The sequence below is a fragment of the Passer montanus genome, unplaced genomic scaffold (genome assembly GCF_014805655.1).
Source record: "Passer montanus isolate IOZ18808 unplaced genomic scaffold, ASM1480565v1 scaffold18, whole genome shotgun sequence".
In the NCBI taxonomy this organism is placed as follows: Eukaryota; Metazoa; Chordata; class Aves; order Passeriformes; family Passeridae; genus Passer; species Passer montanus.
In genome coordinates this window covers 11,612,548-11,639,048 of record NW_024365381.1, presented here as the reverse complement: position 1 = coordinate 11,639,048, position 26,501 = coordinate 11,612,548, and the positions used below count along the sequence as shown (strand labels likewise).

At 48.1% G+C, this 26,501-nt stretch overlaps 1 protein-coding gene across 2 annotated transcripts; it reads left to right on the top strand.

Annotated features, from left to right (window-relative positions):
- Window positions 1-1,901: 1,901 nt before the first annotated feature.
- LOC120500514 (transmembrane protein 151B-like) lies at window positions 1,902-24,994 on the top strand. 2 transcript variants are annotated; one of them, XM_039705513.1, is made up of 2 exons: window positions 1,902-2,172; window positions 21,682-24,994. In XM_039705513.1, the coding sequence occupies exon 2, from the start codon at window positions 21,715-21,717 to the stop codon at window positions 23,110-23,112; it is 1,398 nt and encodes a 465-aa protein (XP_039561447.1). In that variant the 5' UTR covers window positions 1,902-2,172; window positions 21,682-21,714; the 3' UTR covers window positions 23,113-24,994. The 2 variants fall into 2 exon arrangements, with proteins under 2 accessions (XP_039561447.1, XP_039561446.1); XM_039705512.1 differs by having other exon boundaries at window positions 2,029-2,623.
- The last annotated feature ends 1,507 nt before the right edge of the window (window positions 24,995-26,501 follow it).

Genomic DNA, 26,501 nt, shown 5'->3' with positions numbered 1-26,501 from the left:
TCACAGTTTATTCAACATCAAAAACAGAGTGAGTGTGGAATTGAAAATAAATTCATGAAGCTGTTCAGGCAGCACCAAAGTCCAGTGGGAATTAGATGTATTTAATAAATAAAAGCAAGCATTTGGATTGGGATGGCAGACAAATCTGACAGGCTGAGGTCTGCCAGGTCTTTGTTTTCTGTCCATGCCTGACTCAGCTTTTGGATATGATGCTCTTACTCCTGGGCTGTGTGGCTTGCCAAGCTGACACTTTTCTGGTGCACAGCCTCACCCTGCTGTCTGTACAAATTCGGGCCCCATCTTCTGAAAATTGTCAATCTTTTTCCTTATTGAATGGGGATGCTTCTTCATGCTGCCCTGTGATACACTGGAGCCTGTTTCTTCTATCTCCCTTCATGTTGCCTTTCATTAGAATTTTTAGCAGTCCTTACAAATAGAAATTTGGCACAAATATGAAGTTAATTTCCAGTCTCTCAGTGCACAGTTTTCTGGCTTGGCACATTTCCCTTCTAACCACAACACCTCACCATGCCCCAGCACCCATTCCATAGCATATTTAAGAGTCACTAAAGCCATCTAGACAAACAGGTATGAGTTGACAATAAAGAACACTTTTAATATCTCTCTTGCTCTATAGATGTTGGTGCGTATGTCACAGGCACTCCTTATGGATTCTTTTTGGTTTCTTTCTGTGTCCTAGATGTGACCCACTCCCTGCCAATCTGCTATCTTATCCTCCAGAGATGTCCCATTGCACCACTTACAGAAAGGAAATTGAGTATTTTAAATATGCATTCCCATGTGGTTTATAAACCTGTATTGTAGTCCCTTCCACTGTGCATCTCACAGCTCCTCTCCAGGTCTGAGAGAAGTAAAAGCCAGACTATTTTGGGTGTATCTATTGGATGCAGCCAAACAAATGCCATTTCTGCTAGGAGGAGATGCTAGGAGGGGCAGGACAAGGCACATGTATCTGTAGCTACAGTGGCAGTCACCGCACTGCAGTGCCAGCCAGAGACAGGTGAGGCCAAGGGAGTTTGTTAATTGTCTCTCATGGACATCTTGCACCCCCAAGAATAGGTAGGCTTCTCAACGTGGCATCAGCCGAGACTTCTGCAATGCAATTAATATCCTAGAATTCAGATTTACTAGAACCCAATACTTTATGAAAATCCAAGTTTTGGGTGTTGTTTTTTTTTTTTCTTTATGCATTCACACACACCAAGCACCATTCTCTGCTCTACAGCCATTCTAAACAATCTCTTATGCAGCCCGAGTGCCTTGAACCTGGAGTGGCATTTTCCAGCGTGCCTGAAAAAGCAGCAAGCATGTTGTGACACGAGTTGAAGTACAAGTATTAAAGTGAAGGCTGATGCTTCAAGAGTGTTCACTTGCCTGTTTGTAAGATTTTTATGAAGGATTTAAAATATATGCACGCAGAGAGAAACGGATCAAATGGGATGAGCATCACGAGAGTATAATGAAACATGAAGCAAACATGCCAAGGTAAGATGGTGCAGTACACCAGTCCTGATCAGCAGGAGAGCCAATCTTGACTGCATGCGCTGAGCACAGGATGCAAGCAGGAGGAAGAAATATTGACAGGGCAGGGAGTTTGCAGGAGGCTGCAATTGTGAGGGAAAGCCTGTGCAGGAGGCACATGAAACCAGAGGAGAGGCTCAGGCCGCAAGGAGGGTGGGAAGGGGCAGGAGCAGCTGGGTGCTTCCATTTCCACTGCCACCCACTCCTCCGAGAATAAGGAGGTGCAGGAGGGCAGCAGGGCGGGGTGCGGGGCTGCCCCAGAGCTCCGTCCCGACAGCGCTGCCCTCTGTTCCCGGTGCGCAGGTCCAGCGACCAGGGAGGGGAGTGGGGCATCGTCGGGCTGCTCCGTGAGGGAGCGCTTCCACGGAGCTGCCTTCCTCCTCCTCCTCCTCCTGCCCCTTCTGCTGCTGCCGCTGCCGGGCCGCGTCCCGCCGCCAGCCCGGGCGAACTGCGGGCGCTGGGGAAGAGCGGGAGAAGCGGCCGAGGCTGAGCTGCGGGCGGCGGAGGCGTGAAGCGGAGCTGAGGGGGGCTGGCCGCCGGCGGGGGTGCAGCCGGGGCGGGCGGGGCGCTCCCGGGGATGGGGAGCGAGGCTCACCCCGAGAAGAAGACAAGAGAGGGCACCCCGGAAGGGTAGGGGTTGCGAGGTCGTATCCCGGGAAGGGGGCATACCCGGCAGCTCCCAGACGCCGGCAGAAGCGCGCCGGGAGCCGCCGGGCAGCCGCCTGCCCACCTGGGGGGGCCGGGAGCGGCCGGGGCACCCCCCCACTCCGCCTCGTCTTTCTCTCCTCCCCTCCGCCGCCTCCTTCCCTCCCTCCCTGCCCGCCTGCCTGGGATGGTGGAGGGAGTCGGGAGCACCCGGCAGGGCGGCCCTGGGCGCGGGGGCGGCTCGCCCCAGCCCCGGCCGCGGCGCGGGGCGCGGCCCGCGGGGGGCTCCGCCGTCTCGGGGTCCCGCAGCCCCCGCCGCCGCCGCAGCTGCCGGTGATGGCCAAGGATGTCCTCGGAGGGGGAAGCCGAGGCGGCTGCTGAGAGCGGGCCGGGCAGCACCCCCGCGCCGGGGGCCGCCGCCGCCGAGCGGGAGGAGGTGAGCGGCGGCGGGGGCGTCCGCCCCGGGCCGGGGGAGACTGGAGGGGCAAAGGCGGCACGGGGTGCAGGGCGGAGGGGTGTGGGCAGCCGCGGCGGAGGAGGGTGCCCCGGCCGGGGGTGTTTGCGAGGCGCGGAGAAGCGAGGAGCGCAGCCACAGCCCCGCCGGTACCTGCAGCCGCGGTGCGCTGCGCTGCTGCCCCGCCGCGCCCTGCCGGGCCCGCGGCCGCTGCCGGCGCGGTTTCACCGACGGGCCCCGGCACACAGCCCTGCCCGGCTGCCGGGCTCGGGGCGGCGGCTGGGCCAGCGGCGCTGCGCCGGAGCGATGCAGCGGGGGCGAAAGGGGGCCTGCCCAGTGGAAGTTTGGGCAAATGAGCCCCCTGGGGCTTGGCCTAGGAGAGCCTGCCTCTTCACTGGCACTTGTGAAATGGTCAGGGACGCTGCAGCTCTGCGAGGCGCTGGTGGAGGTGGCCGGAGGAGCACAAGGAGCATGAGAACGGGCTTGCGGTCCGGAGCTCTGTGGCTTTCAGGTGTTTGGGGGCAACAGAGGAGGTCATGCCTCTCCTTTTCCCTTAGGGCCTAGGCACTCCTGCTGCCTCATCTGCAACAGAAATCAGTGGAGAAACTATAACGTAATATGTTTCTTCAGATCATCTGTGAAGCACTTACTGTGGCCTTGCACATCATAGAGAGGGAATAATGGATGTGTCTGAGTGTTGACACAGAATCCTGAGCCACGAGGTACTGGCCAGACAGAACTGCAGGGCTGTGTGACAGTAGGTGACAATGTGTGTGTGCTATCCTGCACACCTGGACCAGCAAGCTGTCCTGTTTTAAAAATATCTGTGATTTTCTTCTACCCTTAATGTAGCCTTTGCTTCCAACAGTTTTGACAGGTCTGCCATTTATGTCATGTAATCCGTGTGCGGTTCATGAAAGTGAGTGAACTTTCTTCATAATATGGAGTTAAAAGCGAATGTACATGCTCCTAGGAATGCAGAGAGCAGCCTTGAAACAGGCTTAGAGAAGAGAAAATTGAAAACAGAAGTGAAAGCAGCCCTGGAACATTGCTGTGTGCACTTAGTCTGCTTAAAGCTTTTGTTAGTAGGTCCCATGGCTCATCAACAGTCACATAATGCTGTAGTCAAAATCCAGTCGCCTCAACAATGCCTGTGTGAAGCTGCAGGATACTTAGCTGAAAACCAAACAGCAATTGAAACTACCTATAACTGAAAATTGGCTTTGCAGCTCAGGTTGAAAAAACTGTCATCCATGGGTGAAAATTAGGGTCTTCTCCTGTTTGATTGCTTTTTAAACACCTGCGACACAGTTCACCGTGAAGAGCTGCGGCTGGATCCAGGATACAGCTGTTGTTCCAGCAGTAGAGCACACCAATGTAATTACAGCCCTGCAGATGATCAATAGATATTTAATGCTGGAAGGGAGTTTTTAATTTATTTGGTCTAGGACCAGAAGCTACTGAAGGCTTTCTAATGTATTAAGTCCACCATAAAAACATCTAAGCCATTTGTAGAAAGAAAGCACTTGATCTCTCTGCTAAGCACTATCTGTATCTTGCTTCTTTCATCAGTTCTTCTTCTGTTCCAACAGAAACATTTGCACATTTCAGTCTATATCTCAAATGCCTGTGATATCTTAACACTGCAGTCCTACAATGTTGGTCTTTCCTCGTGCCTTCACCTTCACCATGTAAATAGTCTTTTTGCACCTGGGCCTGCAGTTGCATGTAAATTCCCTGTATTGGTATGAAATGGGCATTTCATGGGCTCTTCTGTTAAGTCTCATCATTTATGGATTTCACTTAGATCAAATGCATGGACCTAAATGGTAACAATGACTGAAAATTGCCTTTATTGGGTATTAAATCGATACAACCCTGAGCTAGTAACAGAGAATGTGTCTGAACAGAGAATGTGTCTGAAGTCTAAGTTTTTATTTTTGAATGAAGGACGTGCAAAGGTGCAGCTGCAGAGCAGGAAGGAGAGCAGCAGTTCAGTTGTCTGCCTTGGCCCTTGTCCTCTTCTGCCAAGGACCACATGCATTTCCCGCTGACTTTGCTGAATGTCAGAGCAAGCCCTCAGATTACCTGGCAGTGGTCTGATTTGGGGTTTTTTTCTAATTAAACATTAATTGCTTGAGCCGAATGACTTGGAACATATGTGCTTTTGTTATTAGTGTAGGATTCTACCATTCCACCAACTCTTGTCAAGAGGAATCAAGATCTTTCAGGGGAGAGTATGCAAAGGATTCCTTTTTCCAAATGTTTCAGCAGTTATTGCTGAACATCGATTCTCTGGAGATACTTGACTTTGCTTTCCCCTCTGAAATAACAGAACCTGCTGCTCTGAACTGCCCTGGTTAAATAGTAGGCTGGCTGCTTTTCTTGTTACTGTGACAGCCTATACCTACACCAAAGAGTTGATAGTGACTTTTGTTAATTTCTGCCAGTTTATAACTCAATTGGGAAATGGTCTTAAATATGTAAATCTTTAAAAATTAGTTGGAAATCAAGAGGGGTTTTTTTTTGAAAACAAAGCTGCTGAGTAGAAACATCATTTTTTGTTTCCAAAGTCAAGTAATCACTGAAGAAAGCTGAAAGCAGCAGCCACTTGACATTTTGAAATATGTATTTGTCTTGTCTGTACTGGCAAAGTCAAACAGCAGTTGTCCATGCCTGTTTTTATCTTCTCTTCTATATTTAAAAACTTAAATTGGGTATGACATAATGTAATCAGTTAAGCTATTTAAATAAAAGGGAAAACCTCATGGGTTCCTGAAACCCACAGTCATTGGCTTTCTGACGGAAATATTACAGAAAAGAGAGGCCACTTAAAACTGCTTCATTTGCCTCACACTGTTGCAAAATGCAGCAGGGGCTAATTTTAAAGTGCTACTTGTGGTCACAACAATGCCAAAGGGGTGTTTCAAGTTAAGAAACCATAGGTAGTGCTTGTTTGCAGGCTACAGCTTTACAGGCTGTCAGGTCAAAAGGATTGCTGGGACCTTTCCTCTTCAGTGTGCCCATGGAGAGACACCTTCCTTCTGCTTGGGGCATTGACTCAATTTAGTTATCCAGCTTTTTTTTTTTTATCCTTTTCCCCCAACATTTCTTTAATTTGTCAAGGCTTATTTTATGGCATTGAAAACACGAGGCATACAGCCCTTACTAACAGACCAGTTAGCTTTAAATTGTCCCCATCTATGGGCTGAGTTGTACCTAGGTGGATGAGAGGTTAAACAAAAGCTGCTGAGATACCATTGTATCAATCTGCAGAGAGGGGCTATTTCCTTGTAAACCTCCCCTTCCAAAAGCTGCCCAAGGCACTCACACAACAGACACTGTCCAGAGAAGGGTAGGAAAAGAGTGAGACATGACTCCTAGGAAAACTCTCTTTCTTCTCCTTGGCTGTTCCAAACCTCATGCAAAAACCTGCTCAGCTAATCCCCTGAATGATAGGTGCTGGTTAGCCTGGTGGAAGGCTGTCACCATCCCAGGTGAGCATGATTGACCAAACAGTTATCTTTTTAAGGCTCAGTGTATGATATTCCCCCTCTTGAATGAAAGTCAAATAGGACAGGCCCCTCTCTTCCCTTCCTGCCCTTGGTCTATTCAGCAGACCTAAACCAAAGAGTGTGCCTCATTCCTTGTTCCAAATTATTTCCATCGTAGAGACAAAGGAAAAAGTCCGTCAGGAGTGGCAGTATTTTTCTATGATCCTGCAGTTTCAGGCAGTATTTGCATTGCAGATTCTGTCATAAGAAAATCCAAGCTGAGCCATTGCATCTTTTTTCTACTTTTGTTCTTTTTGTTGTCCCACTTTATCTTCTGATCACATGTCTGTTCTTGGTGCCTTGGAGTTGGCTGTCTTCTCTGCTCTTCACATGAGAAACTGTCAGGAATTTAAAAAAAATACCAAAAGAATGTGTCTGAGCTCTGAAGGGCAACCTGGTCTCCAGTTGTGTGGGCCACTACAGGCAGAGTCTTCTGCTTCTCACCACCGTGGCTGAGAATGAAGTTAATTGCTCCTTCAGGATGAGGTTTCCAACCCCTCCAGCAGGGGAATTTTCTCAGTGAAGCTCTAGACTGTAGCAACTGTGGAGCTTATGGAATTCTGCTACTGGAGGGTTACAAGGACAATTTAGGCAAATGGCTGTTAAATGTGTAGATGTCACGTCATGGGGAAGGGACAGACTAGGTGACTTGGTGGTAGGTTCCCTTCAGACTTGGTTTCTAATGCTGTTCGTTCAGGTGGGCAGACAGTCACCTGATACTGGTGGAAAAGCAATGGGTCTACACACTTTTTGGAAGACCAAATACTCTCCTTGTTCTACCTTTCTCACTTCAGAGACCCCAGAGGATGAGCTCCCCCAAGAAGGGAAGTGTGGATACCGGGGATGCTTTGCAATCAGTGCAAGCCATTGCAAGAGTGAGGTAGGAGGTATCTTCTCCCTGGGAATGCAGCACTTTACTTCCTTTCATCTGTTTCTATAACTTGGAAGAAAATAGCTTGGATCATGGCCAGTGAGCAGGGACTTTGTGGAAACAGACAGTAAAAGGAGTAAAGTATCCCCAAGTAATCCACAGTGAGTAGGGCTTGTTTCTCCATGTTTCTCCTAACACGTTGTCATAAGTGACACCAAAAGTAATGGCTGATGAGCTATCACCAGCACTGTGGGGCCCTTCTGTTGTTACAGTGACACTGTTGTGACACAGCAGATAAGGCTGAGTTTTCACAAGTTCTACTTTTTGGACAAAGTGTGGTTAAGTAGTTAATTAGTTTTTAAGTTCTAATAATGGAAAATGTATTTCACTTTCAGACTCCAATCATTCATTGTGCTCCTCAGAGCTTAAGACCTCTAAAGTTAAAAATAGCACATAGTGAAACTTTTCGAGGTCACAATTGCTGTAACAGTTCTGTTAACTCCCCAAAACTCCAACGGGGCAGCTTCATTTCAGCAGCACTCTGCAGGGAGCCAGCCGTGTGTTACAGCCAGGACGCTGCTGCAGTGGAGCCGGACAGGTCTGCCAGCAGCACCACACAGGGGGACAGGGCTTGAGGTGCCTTTGACAGGCACCTGTGCCAAGTCCTCCCTGAGCACTGGCTGCTCTGCCCACAGCACATCTCTCCTGCAGTAAAAGCAGGGAAGAAAAGTGCCTGAAACAGGCATGACAGATGACAAGTGGGAAGGACGGGCGAGCCTGGCTGCGCGTGGCACAGGAGGCTGGCAGCCTTCCCAGGGTGGAGGTAAGGTTGTGGAGCAGTGTCTGATGTAGCTGGCAGCCTCTCTCAAGGTGCCATGCATGCCACTGGGAGAGGATGAGGGGGCTTACATTCCCTAAAGGGTGTGAATTTTGGCCTCTGTGGTCTTACATCAGGTGAATAATGCACAGAGAATCCCAACTCGCACACAGCATAGTTCCTATACAGATGAGGTGTTGCACATCCCAGTGCAGCATTCAGCCACCAGAGACCTTGTTCAGGAAAGATTGGTAGTACTGGGCCTCAGGGAAGATGGGCTGGAAACAGCCACCAGCTGGTGAGAGCAGGGGCTGGCAAGGTAGGAGATGACAGCAAAGGGCAAAGAGCAGGTCATGAAGGGTCACTCCTGGCAGGGAAACCAAGGTAGGTAATTGAGGTGACTGCCAATGAGGAGTCTGAATAATGTGACATTACCAGGGAAGAGAGTGGGATCAGTCAGACTTCTGCAAGTCATGGCTTTGGGAGAGAAGTGATTTGTGGTGATGGATTTAAGGCTGGAGGCCTTCTTCATACTCGTGTGATTGATTGCCCTTAGGAGCAGGCCCAGGAATTGTGGAGCACAGCACACCCACAGGAACAACGTGCCATCTCCCCCACCCTGCAATGGGCAGAGGGAGCACAGAGCACCGTGGAGGCTGGGGTGGTAGTAGAGTCTGCCAGTAGAGTCCTGCCAGCATTAGGGTCCCTCTAAACATCAAGAATAAAGAGAACAGCTCCCTCCTGGTTTCCTAGAGGTGAGGTGGCCAGGCGGAACCTGGTAGAAGAGGAGTGTAGTGAGGGCATGTGCTGAAAGGGTGGGGATGACAGCCTGTCTTCAGGGCTGGGGTGTTCCATGGCTCTCTGCAGGGCCAGGGCAAGGAGCTAAATCCTCTGCTTCCCACCAGCTGGCACTCAGAGTGGCACGGTGCAACAGCTCACATGCAGATGAGGTACCTTCCTGGAGTGTGCTGCTGCAATGCTCATGTGAAATCACTTTATAAGTGCTATTTTTTCAGTGTCTTCAGGAGGTGTAAGAAGGTGTGCTGACAGCATGCCATGGGTCAAAGTCAAAGCAAGAAATAAAAGCCAGGTGTCCTGGTTCTCCGGATTCCTTTTAACCATTAGGTTTTTAAATGAATTTTCAGTGAAGTTTTCACCTGCTGTGCTGTCACATATTGCTGCAGAATGTGTCACAGAGAAGCAAGAGGGAGAGAGAAATGATATTTATAATGAAAACTTGTTTCTCCCAGGGAAGCATTAGCTGCTGGGATACTCCCTTATCTCAACTGGAGCACCATTATAAAAACCTGACACGCTGGGTCACAGCTGTGTTCAGCAAGGTGCAGAGATGGGGAAACACTCCCCAAATCTGACAGAGCAGCTGAAGCCTGAGTAGTGGCTGGGTGTTATTGTGAGGGATGCTCAGCTCAGCAGCACGAAGGACCTGGCATGGCTGCAGCAGCCCAGCACTGTGGGGCTGGCACTGCCTCTGCTCAGGTGTGGCTGAAGGGCTCCAGCTGGGAAGTCACACATGGGAAAGCTGGAAGTTGACAGTTCAAATCACAGAGCCATGTTGTTCTGGTTTAGCTAGATAAAAGGATGGCCTTGCAAATAAGTGAGGATAAAAATAAAACACCATGATTCTGGGCACACCTTAATTCACAGATCCCTTTGAAAGACTTACTCAGACTTCACAGGAGCTCAGATCAGTCCTGGATCATATTTCTCCAGAGGAGCTGTTTGTATATCCTTCATTTAAATCTCAAGGTGTTCCTTTAGACTGAGCAAGGATTAAAAGGGATTCATAGTAATGAACTATTTTTCTCCTTTATGACAGAGGCATTCAATGAATAAGCTGCAAACTAGAGAACTGGTGTGGAACTAACACCTCTCTGGCTTCTTCCTCACAAAGATGTCTTTACTGGCTCTCTGCTTTTTCCCTCAGGGACACTGGTCCCTAGCTGTTGTCCAGCTTGGCTTCAGAGCAGTCCCTCACTTCCCCATGTTGAGGCAGGACACAAGACCTGTGGCAGTAGTGAGAACACTAAGGCACAGGACATGCTCCACAAGGATGAGGAGAGCACCAGGAACCTGGGAGAGGGAAGGAACGAGCTTCCGTACACCACTGGACTGTGGCACTAGGATCCCCTGCTGCAGGCTGACAGTGTGCACAGCACAGGAGAGCACATCTGCTGGAGCACAGCCAGCCTCCTCTCCCTGCTCGCTCCTCTCTCACCCCTGGGGAGCTGCATCTCCTGGGTAAAGGTGGGAGCAAAGCAAGCATTGCAGGGTTCCTGTTGAACCCAGATGAGACTTTGTCAAGCAGAGGCTGGCACATAGCTACTCTCCCCTTCTCCCTTCCCTGCTGTCCCCATCCCTCAAGGACTGAAGACTGGTCCCACTGTCCCTTCTGTTTTCCCTTGGCTGGTGTCAGTTTTCCCTTTATCTCAGCAAAGCCACTGCATGGACACCAGTGCACCAGTCAGCAAGCTGCTCCTGGCTGATCCCTGGGGCCGTGGTACTTTGGTGCTGCTGGCAGCATGCCAGGGTGCAGGGAGCTGGGTCTGGCTTTCACAGGCTGGAGCACACTGCTGAGGATCGCTCCACTCTGCAGCCACAGGACAAACAGATGGATGGATGCTTCCATCAGCCCTTTTTCAGGATGTCCCTGCGGTGTGGGACAAGGGCACCTGCCTGGGCAGCTCTGTGCAGCGTGGCTGGCTCTGGTGGGGGACAGGAGGCTGCCTAGGCATGAGGCAGGCTGCAAAATACCCAGTGACACAGCCACTTATGGCTCATGTCCTTTGCTTGGCCTTACTAATCCAACAGTGGCTGGGAACTGCATCCCAGGAGCTTTCTTGTGGTTGTGTGATGTTTTTATCAGTTAACTGATAAGTGTTGAGAAAAGCCATTTAGTTATGCCTGTAAAATTTACCCTGTGTCTACTGGAAACCACCAATATTCAGAGCAGGGGAGTAGGTAATATGAGCTAAGTACGGTGGGTCTTAAGGTGTAGGAAAAAGAGCTGTCCTTGGAGTTACTCTCTTGCTCTGAGGCAGCTTGAATCTCAGCTTTCTTTTCTTGATGAACTCATACCCAGCATTGGCATTACTGGGAAAAATCCTCTGCCTCCAAATATGCTCTTTTTATTGGTACGGAGTCAAAAGCCAGTGGCAGCAACATCAGCAATTCGGGGGGAAGGCAGTAATTTTGTTAGTGCAGCATTTTGGTGATCTTGTGAAAGGCTGCCACAAAAATAGCCCTGATTTCTATTTTGTAAATCGTGACCATTTTGTTGCTAGGATTCCTTGGCACTGAAGATGCAACTGCACAGTTTTTCTTAGAGCAGCGTGAGGAAGCATCACTTACAGACGTCTTTAGGGCCAAATTCTTCATGACAATCACATATGCACCCTTGTATTGTACTGAGTTGCTTTTCCATCCTGCTGTAATGAGCAGCATATATGTTGGCAGAGATCCAAATAGCTTTTCTTTCTGGGATTTCTTTTATTTCTGCTTGAAGAACTCAGATGTATCCTGCAGGACCTAATCCTGAATCTGACATTTTACAGTACTGTAGGCTCCTCCTTCTGTCCTGACCTCTGCTTTCCTCCTCTTCAGATGCTGCTTGAATTCATGAGGATGATTAGTATGTGAAAGAACAGACTGTCTTTGTATGGTATTTCAGGGGCATCCTGCCATCTGAAATTCAGGTGGATCAGCAAGATTTGTGTCTTTTCATAGTTCTGACTTGTCCTGCAATAGGCTCTGCTGCAGAAAGGATTTAACGCTACCATTTTGTGCACCTGCCTACCCTGAGGTGTTCCCCCTGACAGCTCCCTTGATGGAAGGAGGAGATTATGTCTCCACAGGGATTTAAATCATGAGAAACCAGACAATCCCTGCTCACCACAGGAGGGCAGTTGCCAGCGCCTGAGTCAGTGACGCTACAAACACGTGGAGTGCATGATGCAGGTTCTTATTTTCAAACCTAGTAACAGCATTTCTGCTGCACACTGACATCATGGCCCCTGCCTGCAGGAACTTTTTATTCTCACAGGAGTTCCGTGGCAGATGAGCAAATAGATGTGCAGCAACCAATCTACGTGTTCAAGGACTGGAGGGAGATTATCTTTGATGCAAAATGGCTTTTTCTTGGTTGCCTTCTATCCCTTGTATTTCCCTTTCCGTGCTACTGGCTCAGCAGGAGCTAGGGGTAATGGGCTTCTTGCCGTTCAAGACGGATGGCAGGAGGCATTTTGTTTCAGGCTCCCTGGGAGGGGATTGATGAGATGGCTGTTGTAATATCTCCCTTTCTCCTTACCAGGCCTTATTACTGATACCCCATGTGGTGCCAGGATTGGGTCACATGGTGAAGGAGCACTTCTGCCCTCTGTTACGCCAAGGTCTGGGTTAGCACAGCCTGTCGGGCTCCTTCTCACTGTACTAATGAGCATCTGACCTGGGAGTGAATTTATCCCTGGAAAGCAGTGAGAGTTTGCACTTCTCCTGCAGTTGTTATCTCCCTGGTCACCGCAGACTTCTTAGGCTGGTCTTTCACCAGGATCACCTAAGCAGCTGGAAGATGATAGCTGCACCCATATCTGTGGGTGCTTGGGGACAGTAGATAGAAATCTCCTTGTTCTTGCATCATCCCTGTCCACTGCAGAAGTGTTGAACCATTCTCAGCACCAGAGGCTGGTCCTGGTGTAAGGGCTCTCCTCACAGAGAGAGAGACACAGCCTGGGGCTTGTCTAGCAAGGACTCAGCAGTCCTCTCTGTGTTATATCCTGCCATCAGGAGGTGGAACATCCTCCCCTGACCTGTCTTGACCAAGACTGAGGAGTCTGTGATAGTTAAAGACAAAATTCTGCTTTCATTCAGACTCTGGCCACTACCTGCTAAAGTGTATGACTTGTGGTTATTGATTACTCTTTCCGTCTCAAGTATCTCATTGGGATATATTAATCACAAGCATAAATCCACAGGGCCAAATTCAGTTATGGCTGATGTTAATTTATCCACCATTTTTCCTCCTTTCTTAGCTGGTTTTATCTCTTTTTTTGCAGTCCTCTGTCAGTGTTTCCCCCATTCCTTTTTCCTCATGGTCAGGAAGATTATTCTTGATAAATAAGAGGAAAAAAAATAGAAGATTAACTCTTAGCTTACATGAGTAATCACAAGATGTGGGGTTGTTTTGTTGTTGAAGACAGCCAAGTCACCTTGTAGTCCCAAAGCCAGGTTTTGGCAGAGAGCAGGAGCATGCTGTGATGCCACATCCTGCCAAGACACAGCTGCAGCATCAGCCCTGCAGTATGCTCTCACCTCCTTGGAAATCTCTGGTTCAATTTAGCACAGTCTTATCCTTCCCCCGAGGCTGTGGGGAGGAGAGAGGGGCATAGATCTGTTTCTGGAGAAGTTCCCAGCAGTGAGAAAGCAGCCATTCAGGAGTACCTGCTTTCCAGGCCATGGATGCTTTGGTGCTGTCAGGCTCAGTGCTGCCTCCATTGATCTTCACCCAGGTCCTTTCTCTGGGCATGATTCCCTCCTGCCCCTGCCCAGGCTGGCTGGTCTCTATCCTCACCTGCCAGCACCCTCCCCCCTGCCTCAGTGGCACATTTGGAGCATGTCCTGGCTATCCTTTTCCCTCTTTCACTTCTTCCCACTTTCTGTGTTTCCCCCTCATTTATTTAATTCCATTCAGGCCACGTCTTTGCTGCCCTCTGTTTTCTCTCACTCTTTCATTTTAGAGATTATAGCATTTTCCTTCAGCAAATTTGCAGCTGTTGAGGTCAGCCATCAAGGACAAATGCATGTGGGATTTAAAAGAATGGGAAATGCTTTTGACATGATTTCCCCAAAGGAGAATTTTAATGCTTTTGAAATTGGGGAACACAGGTACCTGTCTGTGAACCAGGCACAGACAGTCAAGCTTGGGCTCTAACTGTCCACAAAACAAACAGAATAAGCTCATGCTGTGGCAGCATATTTTCTGCTTATACAGCTCGTGCTGGAGTTTTCAAGGAGACTGAAGAATAAAGTCTGACAGAAGAGGAAAAAGTCCTTTTGTCAATAGACACATATGAAGAAATAACAGGGATGAATCAAAATTATAGATCAAATGTTTAAAAAATGTGACTCCAAGATAATTTGGTCTATTTCCTTTAGACATCACAGGCTATTTCTTCCCCTTCTATTGATGTCAGTTTGGCAACTTTTAGTTCAAAATTATTGTGCTGGTCACAATTGGCAGGGGGAAAAAAAAAGGTTTTTTCAAAATTGGCAGGGGAAAATAAACCAAGGGTTTTTTCGGTGTCACTGTAACTATTTGCATGCCATGAGCACTACTGAGGCAGCTAGAGTGAGAGATGCTTCAAGCCCACACTGCTACACAGCTACTTCTGGGGTAAAATACAGCTACTGATGAAGGTCATACATGGCAATCTAGGTGATAATGTGCTCTACTGAAGCTTTGGGAGGTTTTCTCTTAGTATTGCAGAGCTGCTCATGGAATTATTCCTGGCAGTGAACACTGGAAATGTGAGGAGCACCTCAGTGTCCACATAATGCTTACAGCCTTGTTTTTGTGATTGGCACTTAGCTGTGTGAAAACAGTTGTCTTGTATAAGTTGATGGGGTATTTAGCTGTTAGACTGGCAGAGTTCTGCAGGAATAATTACCAGATTTGACACTATTCACTGGAATTAGGCACTGCTGGTAGCATTTACAGTTGGCACAAACATTAGCAAGCAGGTCTATAATGATGAGATGAGCACAATTCTGTTTAGAGATCTCCTTAATTTGATAATTTAGTTACTCAATCCAAAGCCAAATCTGATGTTACACATTTCAGGGTGGAGAGCACAGCCAACCTTTCAGCTGGTCTAAAAGAGAGTGACTCAAAAAATATCTGGGAGCCAAGTGAGTGAGAGGTTGAACATGAGCTCCTGGGATGTTGCTGGACGTAAATATCTTAATGCAACCCTTGAAGACAGTAAAAAGGGGGAATGAGTGGGGCTGGAAGGTGATTTTATTTCTTGGTAGGATGCCAGTGAAATAAGTGCTGAAGTCCTGTATTTACTTGCAAGATACAGACTTAAGAAAGATCTCAAGGTGCTGAAGAGAGAACAGAGCACTAGAAAGAGGTAGAGAGTGAAATGAAGGACTTGAAGACTTTGGCTCCTTTAAATTGTCAAAAAGAAAGCTGAGAGATGTCATAATTAGAATGGAGAAGTCTCTTCTGGGTGAGAAGGCACTCATATAAAAAAAGTCTTTCATCACTTGGAGAATGGGCATTCTCCTGCTATGAATGGGGGCTGAAGCAAGACAAAATTACAAAGGCAATAGAAGTTCAACACCAGAACAAATTTCAAAAGGAATTGCAGGCTCTTCATTTATTTTAGGCTATAAGTTAAAACAGTGTAATTATGGAAGATGAGCTTTTAGCAGCCACTGGTTTCTGGGCTGTCCATAGGATGGCAGAATGAAGTTGCATTGCCTGTGAGACACAGGAGATATGAGAAGAAGGCATAGTGCCTCCCAGTCTTAAAGTGTAAATGTAAATTGGGTTGTAATCTAAGCTGAACCTTCCTGACCCAACATAACCTTGCAAAGTTGGTAGGGGAAGTTTCTGTGACTGCCTGTAAGGGCTGAAGAACTGTCTGGTTGTTTATTCTCTAGTAAGAATCCCTGCCACTAGTGGATGCCTGGTGGCTGAGTCCTGCTTGGTCCACACTTGTTTCCAGAGGCCAGCAAAAGCAGTGAGCCAACACTGGCAAAACAGAGGCACTAGTGTTTCAGGTTAGGCACTCAAAAACCTGGGCTGGTGGAATCAGTCTGGGCTTCTCTGAGTGTGGCCTTTCCTCCTCCTGCTAAGTGGGGAACTCCTTTAGAGGAACAGGGATAGCCAGACCACCTTGGCTTCTGCCTTGAGGAATTGATTCATTCTACATATCCATCGAGAGAAAGGGGACCTAGAACCATGAACACAATTTTCTTTCCCAGAAATGTGTTGTTCTCATTCTTTAGCATCAGCGTTACATTTTGAAGATTCCTTTTAAGGAAAAGTCAGGGTTTGAGAGAAAGTTGGTTTTTTTTTTCATTCTTGGCCACCCCCAGTGCAGTCACTTTCAGGTTCAGTTAGGGTGGTTACCAGGTACAATTTACCTACTGGTGTCCTAAATCTGGTCACTTGTGAGGAGTCACGCGATGGGTCAGAGAGCCAAAACACTGATCACCAGGCCTTTGCTCCTGCCACCAGAGCACACTCAGCTTCTGATGTTAAGCAGGGGATGTGCCAGTCTGTGCACGCCTCCTTGACTCTCTCTCTCCACCTCTTTACACTAGGCAAGATTAACAGCCCAAATCTGCACTCTCCTGTAACACAGAGCACGTTTGAGTGGTTTCAATTATGGTTGCTGCAGCCAGAACCTGACCTGCCTGCTGTTGAGCCAGGAGGAGCTGGGTGGGTATGCCTGTGCAAAGGAGGCTTCACCTCAGCCCTTGCAAACATGCGTTTGATCTTGGGCATCTGCCATCAGACAGTGCCTTTGAAGGCAATTGCCCTTTCAGCCATTGCCTGGATGTTTTATCATTTGCAAGCTGAGTTTCTTAAAGAAGAAATAATTGAAATGTTGCCAGCCTGGAAACTCCTGTCTCCTACAGGTGTCGGTTGAAATTCCAGTTCTCCATCAACAGTTAGGGATTTCCAGATTATTTTCTAGGGCCACAAATTAAATAGCATCTATCATTTTAGCGTCTCAGAGTGCTCCACACCACCAGAGAGCAAATAAACCATATGGAGCTGACTGAGTGGTACACAGCCTTTGCTCTGTCTGAGCTTTCTAGAAATGATGAGCCAGAAAAATCAAACACAGAGCAGTGGTGTGAGGCTGACTGACTGCCTGGGGCTAGGGACAGCTCAGGGCAGGCTGTCCCTAAACCTTGTCACTCTCCACAAGGTTCGCAACACAAACACCCACAGCCCTCCCCACTCATGTCATCCTAAACCTTGTCACTCTCCACAAGGTTCGCAACACAGACACCTCCCCACTCATGTCACCTCTCACTCATGGCATTTTCTTCATTCATGCTGACATCTACTAAAGAATTTGGAAAATATTTTTTGGTTACTGTTTCTAAGTGTGAAAGAGTTAAGTGAATTTTGGCATGTGATTATGGATAGTTTCGGTAAGAGTTACCAGGAGTTTCCAATCCAGTCAGGTGCAATGAGAAGGGAGGCCTCTGAAAGCAGTTCAGCAGCATGCCAGAGACTAGCAAGATGTTATTAACAGCATGTGTATTTAATACAGCTTGAAATTCATAAACAGTGATACTGACAGCTCAGCTGCGCTGCTTCATGGCATTCCATTCATAACAGGGATTTTTACCATTTGTACTGTCATCAGAGTTGGTTGGGACCTTTGGGGTGAAACATTTGATTTGACAAATCCATTCCCCTTCACAATATGTGTTTGTAGAATCACAGAACAGTTTGTGTTGGAAGTGACCTTCAAAGCTCCTGTCATTCCAGCCCCCTTCCATGGGCAGGGACATGTTGCACTAGACCAGGTTGCTCAAAGCCTGTCCAACCTGGTCTTGAACACTTCCAATGATGGGGCATCCACAACTTCTCTGGGCAACTTGTGCCTCATTTAATCTGTCATGGTGTTTCTCAGGTCAATGCTGGAAGCAAAGCCCCCCACAAGCAGGAAAGGGAGGACATCTCTCTTGGTTTGGGTTAGAGAACCAAGCCCTGTAGTTCTAGCTTGCAGACAAAGTGCCTGACAACTAAGCTTCCATCTATTCTACTCTCTGTTTGGCTCTGGCTTTCTGTCAGGCTCTCTGTCTTTTCTTTCTTCATTTATTTCTTTATGTTTCTCTATTAAGATTTTCTAGGGGTTATGCTTTTATTCCACATGAAAACAACACAGATGCCACAGCATTCCTCAAAGAATGCAACTCCTGTTCACTGGCTAGCCCAAGTTATCATGGAAATTATTAGTTTCCTTAAGCATTTATTGTACTCATCCAGAAATACAAGCTTACCCTGTTTCAATTCGAAACATTATGCACGGAAAGGAGAAAATTCCACACAGTACCACAAACATAATTCTTGTAAGAAGGTGGTATGTTAATTAATAAAGTCTGAGAGCCACGGGTTTAACATATTAATGAATTTGTTGTGCAGAGAGAGATGAAAAGATATATTTCCCTATTAGATTTTGGAGTGTCTGAACCTTTATTGTAGTTATGTTCTATTTCATGTCTTTCTTACTAACATTCTAATAGTGTTTCTAATAGTATAATTGTGTTAGATAATCAGTTCAGAGAAGGAGAAATAGGGGGTTATAGGCCAGATGAACATGGTCAGAGCTTGAAACAGGCAGGACAGCTGTGGAGATAGACCCTGGAAGAGAGATCTTTTTTATGACTGAGGACCTGCAGAGACTGGGCTTTGCTTAGGAACAACAGCAGGAGCAACACAGTGGGTCAGAAAAGCCAGGTGAAAGAACTTGTGTTTTTTACTGAAGGGTTTTGAATGTGAAGGCCCCACTGAACTGGACTGGTAGGTGTGTGAATCAGATCTGGCAGTGGGCTCTATGGCTGCATGTCTTCCCTAATCCAAGGAGGAGAGAAGCTGCCTTTTTTGCAGGCTGCTGTGAGAATAGTGGAGAAAATCTGTTTTGGGCTGATCCAGCTCTTTCAGTGGGTTGAAGACCATTTTTGAAGTGCCTCCAGAGGATGCATACAGAAATGTCATCTTGGACTTGCAAACCTCTGAGCTACTGCCAACCCAGCTGGGTGCTGCTCTAGGACTGGTGGAACCAGAGCTATCTCATCCCCCAAAGGGGAGATGGCATTTCATGGAGATAAGCACATTAGGAGGCATTTGCCCACTCTGATATGGCTTTTGATAGCCCTAAGCAGCAGGGCTGGTTCAACCACCCCTTGGGCAGAAGCCACCCTGTGGGTTGTAGGTTGGACCACAGAGAAGTTGTTAGTCAAAGCAAGTGAGATAAAGGGAAGGTGGGATTGCAGTGCCTTTGGCAAATAGTGCCCTGACTGCCATGGGACAGCCTTGTCACCTGGCTGTGCCCAGGGCTGGGCTGACAGTGCTTCCAACAAGTCATAGAAGAAAATGGTGTTCCTGGAGCTGCATGGACAACTTAAGCACTCACATTAAAACTGACTGCTGGGCATTTTTTGGTGGGTCCGCTGGCACTGTTCACTCTGTAAACCATAAGTGATTTTAAATGAGAGGTAGCTGCAGAAGCCTGAATGAGAACACAAATTCATGTGTTGGGATATTGTCCTGCTGTTCTTCTGCACAGTGTCAGGGCCTGAAGTAGACAGATCTTAATGGTTAAAGTTTTCTTCAGCTCAGAAAACCTTCAGGGGAGGAAAAAAAAAGGATACAGCTTCATTACACTTTATGTTTTTGCATTACTATAGAAGTTAAAAACTCTAGTTTCGTGTTAGGAAGAGACAAAGAATAGAAGTTAGTAATTTCCAGTGGGTTTCCCGTGAGTCAGGAGAGCCTGGGGCTCTGACCTGGTCCAGTGTACAGCGGGGGCAGAAGCCTACATTGAGGCAGTAACCACACTGAGACTGAGCAGTGGGCATTTGACAAGAGAGTTTCAAGAGCTGAAACTCTCTGTGACTGCACACGGGCTGCACGTAGGGGATTCACTCCCAAAATTTCTCTAGTTACTTTTTAGCTGATTTAGGGACTGCCTGAAGCTACCTTGTGGCTTTCCTCTAAGTTTCATGCAAAAGGCTAAGACAAACAGCCTTATTCTTACCTGTACTAAGTTTTTTTTACTGCCCTACCTACAGAAGTTATGTACTCTGTACTTTATAACCCACTTAGCTTCTCTACATTTGTTTTAGCTGCTGTAAAGAGAATACAGAATAATTATTCTTTATACTGACATGTATAAAAGTTTTGGGATAAGAATATAAAATTTTTTACAGATTCCTTCTGGATGCATAAGGAAGAATCAAGGCCAGATTCTGCCCTAAGTCCCTGCAAGTGTATACTGGTGTAACTTCTTAAAATCAACAAAATTACTCTGCACTTACACAGTGTCAGATTAAAACAAAAATGAAATCAAAACCAAACCCCATGAAATTTAGTTTTGCAGTATTCACAGCAAGTCATAAAACCCTCTGTGCTTACTTAGAAGTGGTTCTCTGTCTCAGGAAAAAAAAAGCGAAGCAGTATTAAATCTGACCCTACAGCCCTGCAAAGTTAGATGCCAATATTTCCATCTTGTTGAGAAGATAGCAAACTCCTCTTTCCAGTGGCACCATGCTATTATTTCCTGAGTTACAAGATGCTGCTTCTTAAATTCCTTGCTGGTTCAAGATCACTTCAGTCCTAACCACTGTAGGTCCAAGATAAGCTTTACTGTGGGAGAAATTTATCTGTGGAGAAAGAAAGAGAAGACATTTCCTGAAGCTAGCATCTGTTGGCATCTACAGAGCAGTTTGATGCATTAGAGGTGGGCCCTTGGGAGAAGGAGTAACAGCGTGCTTCTATTTTTGCATGAAATCAGGCTCGGCAGAGGGCATGATGATGCATGAGTATCAGTGTGTATCTGCTTTCTCACTGTCATTTCCTCAGTTAGGAGAGAGGCAGAGGGTGGCAGTAACCAAAGGGAAGTGAACAGCCCTCCTCATTACCTGCTAGGGCAGTGGGGATCTTTCTTCATGCACTCCCTACAGACAGACAGCTGCCTGCCAGTGGTGTAACTCATGCTGCCACTGCTCTTTGCAGGGACACGACTCTGTTGGAGCTGCTTGGCTCCATTTGGCATTTTTCTTTATAGCTGAACATTGCATGACAATGCAGCTGATTCACTGCACCAGGGCTGGGGTAAGGACTGCAATTGTGCCCTCTCAGGGGGCGAAGTGGGAGCACAGGAGTGTGAACCCAGCTCTGCTCCCAGCCTGACTTTTAGGACTTGAAAGAGGGGGGTGTGCTGTTTTAAATATTCACGCATACACCCTTAGCTTCAACACTGAAGCTTGCAAGTATTTTAGGTCAGAGCTGGTGTAACCAGCCTGAAGCAGTGCTGCATCGTGCTGTAATCTTGACAATTTTTTCAACGAAATGTGCTTGAATCTAGTCATTTTCCTGATGGCTCATCTCCAAGAAAATGGTGTCGATCATTTGGTAGGTTTCAGGGTTGGATGTGAGTCAGCTCTGAGTCAGGCAGCAGCTTTAGCTTCGTGAAGTGCTGGTCCTCCTGTGCTGGCACAACTGTGGGGCCGCAGCTCTGCGACAGACACTGCTCCTGAGCCTCCCCAACAGCAGCATGTGGGAACTTAAGCACGGGCCACTTGCAAAGCAAAGGGGCAATTCCACAGCCCCACACTTTTGGCTGTTCACCTGCTCAGCACTTTGACCTTTGAAGATGGCAGGGTGTGTAAGTGATGCTGGCAGCAGGCAGGGAGAAGGAGGTGGGGACCTGTCTTGCTCCCTGCAGAGGTGCCCATCTGACCAGGGTGCAGGCACAGCGTGTCACTGCTGCACAAACAACTTCCCTCCCCAGAGCCAGAAGGAAGTAAGGAAAGAGCTTTGTCCAGAGCCCTCTGTCCCTGGCAGGGTGTTTCTGTTTATATTGACATTTTTATTAAGTAGGGTGGTGTCCCAGTTCTCAGGCAGTCAAGAGAAAAGCCAGACACAGCCTTGATGGCAAGCAGCCACTGTGTGCGTTGTGCAAAGCAGCGTGACTGACGGGTTCCTCGCTCTCTCTTTGTCTTTCTCTCCCCTTGCACGGTGTGATTGAAGCAACGCCCCGTGAAACAGTCCCTGAGCGCTTGCATGTGCCGAGAGTCCCACTGGAAATGCCTCCTCCTCTCCATCCTCATGTATGGCTGCCTGGGTGCAGTGGCCTGGTGTCAGCTGGCCAGAGTCACCAAGCTCAGCTTCGACAGCTCCTTCAAGGGCAAGTCTATGATCTACCATGACAGCCCGTGCTCGGACGGCTACGTTTATATCCCGCTGGCCTTCCTCTCCATGCTGTACGTGGTGTACCTGGTGGAGTGCTGGCACTGCCACGTCAAGAGGGAGCTGCAGTACAAGGCAGACGTGGACAGTGTGTATGAGTGCATCAACCGCATGCAGCAAGCCACTCCGTGCATCTGGTGGAAGGCCATCAGCTACCACTTCGTACGGCGCACCCGGCAGGTGACCCGGTACCGCAACGGTGATGCCTACACCACCACACAGGTCTACCATGAGAGGGTCAACACACACGTGGCTGAAGCTGAGTTTGACTACTCCCACTGTGGATACAAGGACATCTCCAAAGAGCTCCTGGGCTTGGAGAGCTATACAGCCACCAAGCTGAGGTTCACCAAGTGCTTCAGCTTTGCCAACATTGAGTCTGAGAACTCTTACCTGACTCAGAGAGCTCATTTCTTCACGGAGATCGAGGGGCTAGATGACTACATGGAGGTGAGGGAAGGCATGCAGCTCAAAAATGTGGATTTTAAAGAGCTTATGATGGCCTACGGAGACCCGGATCACCTCCCGTGGTACGTGTCCCATTATGCTTTCTGGGTGGCAGCCATCCTCATGATCTCGTGGCCGCTCAGGGTACTCATAGAGTACCGGACTGCCTATGTCCATTACCACGTGGAGAAGCTGCTGGGCCTGGAGTACACGGCGCCCACGACGGCGGAGGAGCCCTTGTACCGGTACCGCATGCCCCGGGACAGCACGCAGGACAGCACCGAGCTGGAGTGGCACATCTGCACCAACCGGCAGCTGATCCCCAGCTACTCGGAGGCCATGCTCATGGACCTGGCCAGCTCCCCGGCCTACAACAGCTACACGGTGTGTCGCTACGGAGAAACAGCCCACGGCTGTGAACGCTGCAACCGCGCCTCCAGCACCTCCTCCATCTTCTCACGCCACGCTTTCCACAGCTGCAGCGGCAACTCCCGCCTCTCCCTCAACACCAGCCGCTTCTCCCTCTGCCGCATCCATGGCTCCCACAGGACAGGCCTCTGGAGGAGCCGCAGCAGCAGCATTGCAGAGCGGGGCTGCCAGGATGAGCAGTGCTGCTCCTACTCCAGCCAGCTGGCTGTCAACGAGAACCCCCCCACCTACCACGACGCCCGATTCTTCCCCGTCCTGATCGTGCACAGGCCGGAGGGGCAGGACAGGCGGCATTTCTACATCAGGCGTTCCTCCTGCCTAGAAACCTCTCTGTGACAGGCCTCCAGGGTTAGCTGGCTCCTCTGCTCTGGGACAGGGATTGCAGAGGTGACACCCGTGGGGAGCCTGCAAGTGTCAGTCTCTACAGCAGGATGAGTTTCAGCTCTTCCCCCTGCCATTGCAAGAGGACATAGAGACTCTGACCAACACCTAACCTCATTTCCAAGATTTTCTCCCCCTCCACCCGGTCTCCCATGTCTTTCATTCCCTATTCCTCTCACTCTTCTACTCCTCACCCTTCCACTGCTCCTTGATTCCCTGCCTCTCCTCCCATCCCACCCTCATTCTTTTTTTTTTGCATTTCAGTCACAGCATTTGGTTGTTGTGGCTGCTGGAGGATTTTAAATGCTTGTGCTTTGCCAGTACCTTTGCCCTCCTGGATGCTTTGCAAGGTAAGAACCTTAGATAGAGCAAGGCACAAGGCACACAGCCAGCCAGAGTCAAGTCAGAAGGAGAATTCAGATCTGCAGGTGCTGAGTCACCTCCTGCAAACTCCAAACGAGGTGCTTTTTTTAAAATTTTATTTTCCCCAGTATTTTTTCCTCTTCATTTGTCATTCCTTCTCTCCTTTGTTCATGTTCTTCTCCTCTCACTTTACCCTCATCTTCCCTATTTTTCAGTTCTCTCACTTCTGCTTTACTGTTTTTCTGGAGTTTTGCCAGTAAGGATGTTTTTTGGGGTGTAATTATCTTCCATTGGGCAAAAGTAAGGTTTTCATGGCACAAATGTCACTGACTGCTCACACAGCCACAAATGAAGGCCCTGAGAAGTGCTGAGGACTTTCTTTGAGGAGCAGTGATGTACACCAATATAGCAAAATGCCCTTTACTCACACTGCCCTGCCTGGTCTGCAGCAGAGACGCTGCTGCATTTCCAGCTGTAGTTTACCTTGTCCAGCTCCACCCCTGATAGCAATCATCGAGAGCCATAATGTAGATTAGTGCCCTGTTAATGCCACTATTTTTAGGACAGTAGGCCTGGTTTGTGGTTGCTTCATTCCTTCGACTTGAGCGCAGCAGCACAGGCTTGACAAGGGGAGAGGGGCTGGAGAGGGAAAGGTAAATATGGTATTACCTCCCACAGAGAGTCTGGAGCTGCTAGGAAGCTCTTCCACCCACAGCGTCTATTACAACAGTTGTAGGACTGCCTACATTACCTTTCAGCTTTCTGTGTGCCCTGAGGAGGGCTTTTGGTCTGTAGCCCACTTCACCTTCCCAGGCAAGATGTGGTGCCACCCCAGCCCCAGGCAGAGAGCAGAGCTGGGAGCCAGCCCCACTGGCCACTCCTGCTGGGGCTCCAGGCTCTTCCTGCAAGGCTTCCCCTGGAGCAGGTGTAGCACCTCCCAGAATTAGTGCCAGCCTCTCCAAATCCAGAAGGTGTCTGGTCCTGACAGAGCGTGCCACTGCACTCTGGGCTGTGGGCTCTGCCCCCTGGCCTGGCCCCTCCGAGAGCCAGGGGCTGGTCCAAAAACCTTGTGGCCACACTGAGAACCCACCGGAGACCTCTCACCTGCCAAACCTCCATCCCACAAGGGATGGTTGTATACTCAGCAAGCTCCATACCCTTTTGTCACATAGCTGGTGGAGATTATTATCCACTCTGACTCACAGGAGAATGCAATACGATCGCAATACGTATGGTCAGTTTCAAACCCAGTGTTGTCTCACCCTACCTTACAAGTAGGTAAGAAACTGAGCCCTGAGAGGGGCTGGCAACAAGTGCTTCCTCCCAAGTCCATTTTGTGTGTATCAACACGTAATATGAAATTTGTAAAGTCATATTGATATGTGTAGATTATATGTAACTCTGCATACTTATATGGTGATTTCTTACGGCATTGACTGTTGCACCATGTTAAATACATTTTGGTTTTGTTTGATGACTCTGTTTTGTTGTGCTGTGTTTATTTCAACTCCAGAAATGGAAACATTGGCAATAACTGGTTAACCTACTGCAAATGATGGCACCATCAGAAGGGTTTTTAAAATTCTTATGAGTTGATCTTTTTTAATGTAAATACTTCATGTGTGATTTATGTGACATTTTCATTCTGACAGCTTGGCATTTATCACAAAAGACAGATAACACATATGATGTGTTAGTTTATCACCTCTAAAAAAAAATAACCATCCCAGACATGTGGAGAAACAATGTTTGGGCTTGGGATGATGATTATGATTGAGCTGGGGCCAAACTGGATAACCTTGAAACTCAGAGAAAAATCCAAATTTAAATCCACCAATGTGACCCAATCCTAGTTTCCCTCGTCTACATCATGCCACCTGCCACACCCAGGCAGAGCTGGGAGAGTTTGGGAACTAGGAAAGGATCAGGCCAGAACTCAAAGCTCAGACTCATGCCTGGTATTCTAAAGACAAAGTATATGCAAGTCTTTAATAGAGTTCCCTGTCCTTCTCTGTATTCACATGGAAAGTTAAAACCAGCACATGTGAAAGATGCAAGAGCTGGACAAGGCTGAAACAGAGAGGCTGAAATATTTCGACACAGTTGGTTTCTGAAGAAGGTGGTTGAGAGGAAGACGAAAAAGGAGAAGGGAAGAGATGGTACAATAATATAAATTCAAATAGAACAGAGTTCAGCTGTATCTAAGAGAATTCCCAAATGAGCAGCATAACTCAGTTATGGTAAGCTTAGCCCAGACAGAGGCAGGATGAGTTTCAGGCTTCTTGTGAGCTGCTGTTACTTCTGCAGCCACACATGGCTTTAAATACCATACCCGAGGTCTTGGGATGGCCAGTTTTGAGTTTTGTCCCACGTGTATGCCAAGATAGAGAGTTATATTTGGGTCCTCAGAAGTGGCCACGTTAAACACTATTATTATCTGACATGAACAATCCATTATGATGGGTTGGGCAGAGAATGGAGGCAGTTTATTCTCAGTTTAGTCCTTTTCAGTGACCTGAAAAGCCATTGCATTATCCAGGAGCTCTCAAGCTGTGTCCTTGGCAAATTTTGGAAAGTCCTCAGGGTTTGTGCTTCCTCAGTCACTGTATTCTGGGCCAGCTTTGGGGCATTAATTTGAGAAGCCATCCCTAAGCTGCAAAAGCCCTCACACTTAAGGAGCTTCCTCCCATCACTTGCTGTAGCCTTTGGTGGTGACCAAAAAGCTGGGAGCAGCTCTTGTTTTAGTCTGGGACTAAATATGCTGGCTTCAACAGCTCTACCATTCAGGAAACACTTGAACAGCCATCCTGGGTCTACTACACTGTGGAGCAGAGCCATTCCTGTACTCCTGCAACCCTTGAATGCCACCTCGTCCTTGTTCTTACCATTGCCACGGCTTCCCGATGCAGGATGAGGGATCTGCCCCCTAGAAATGGAAGGATTAGTGCTGCTTTTTGAATCCCACCTCAGAGGATGGAGCA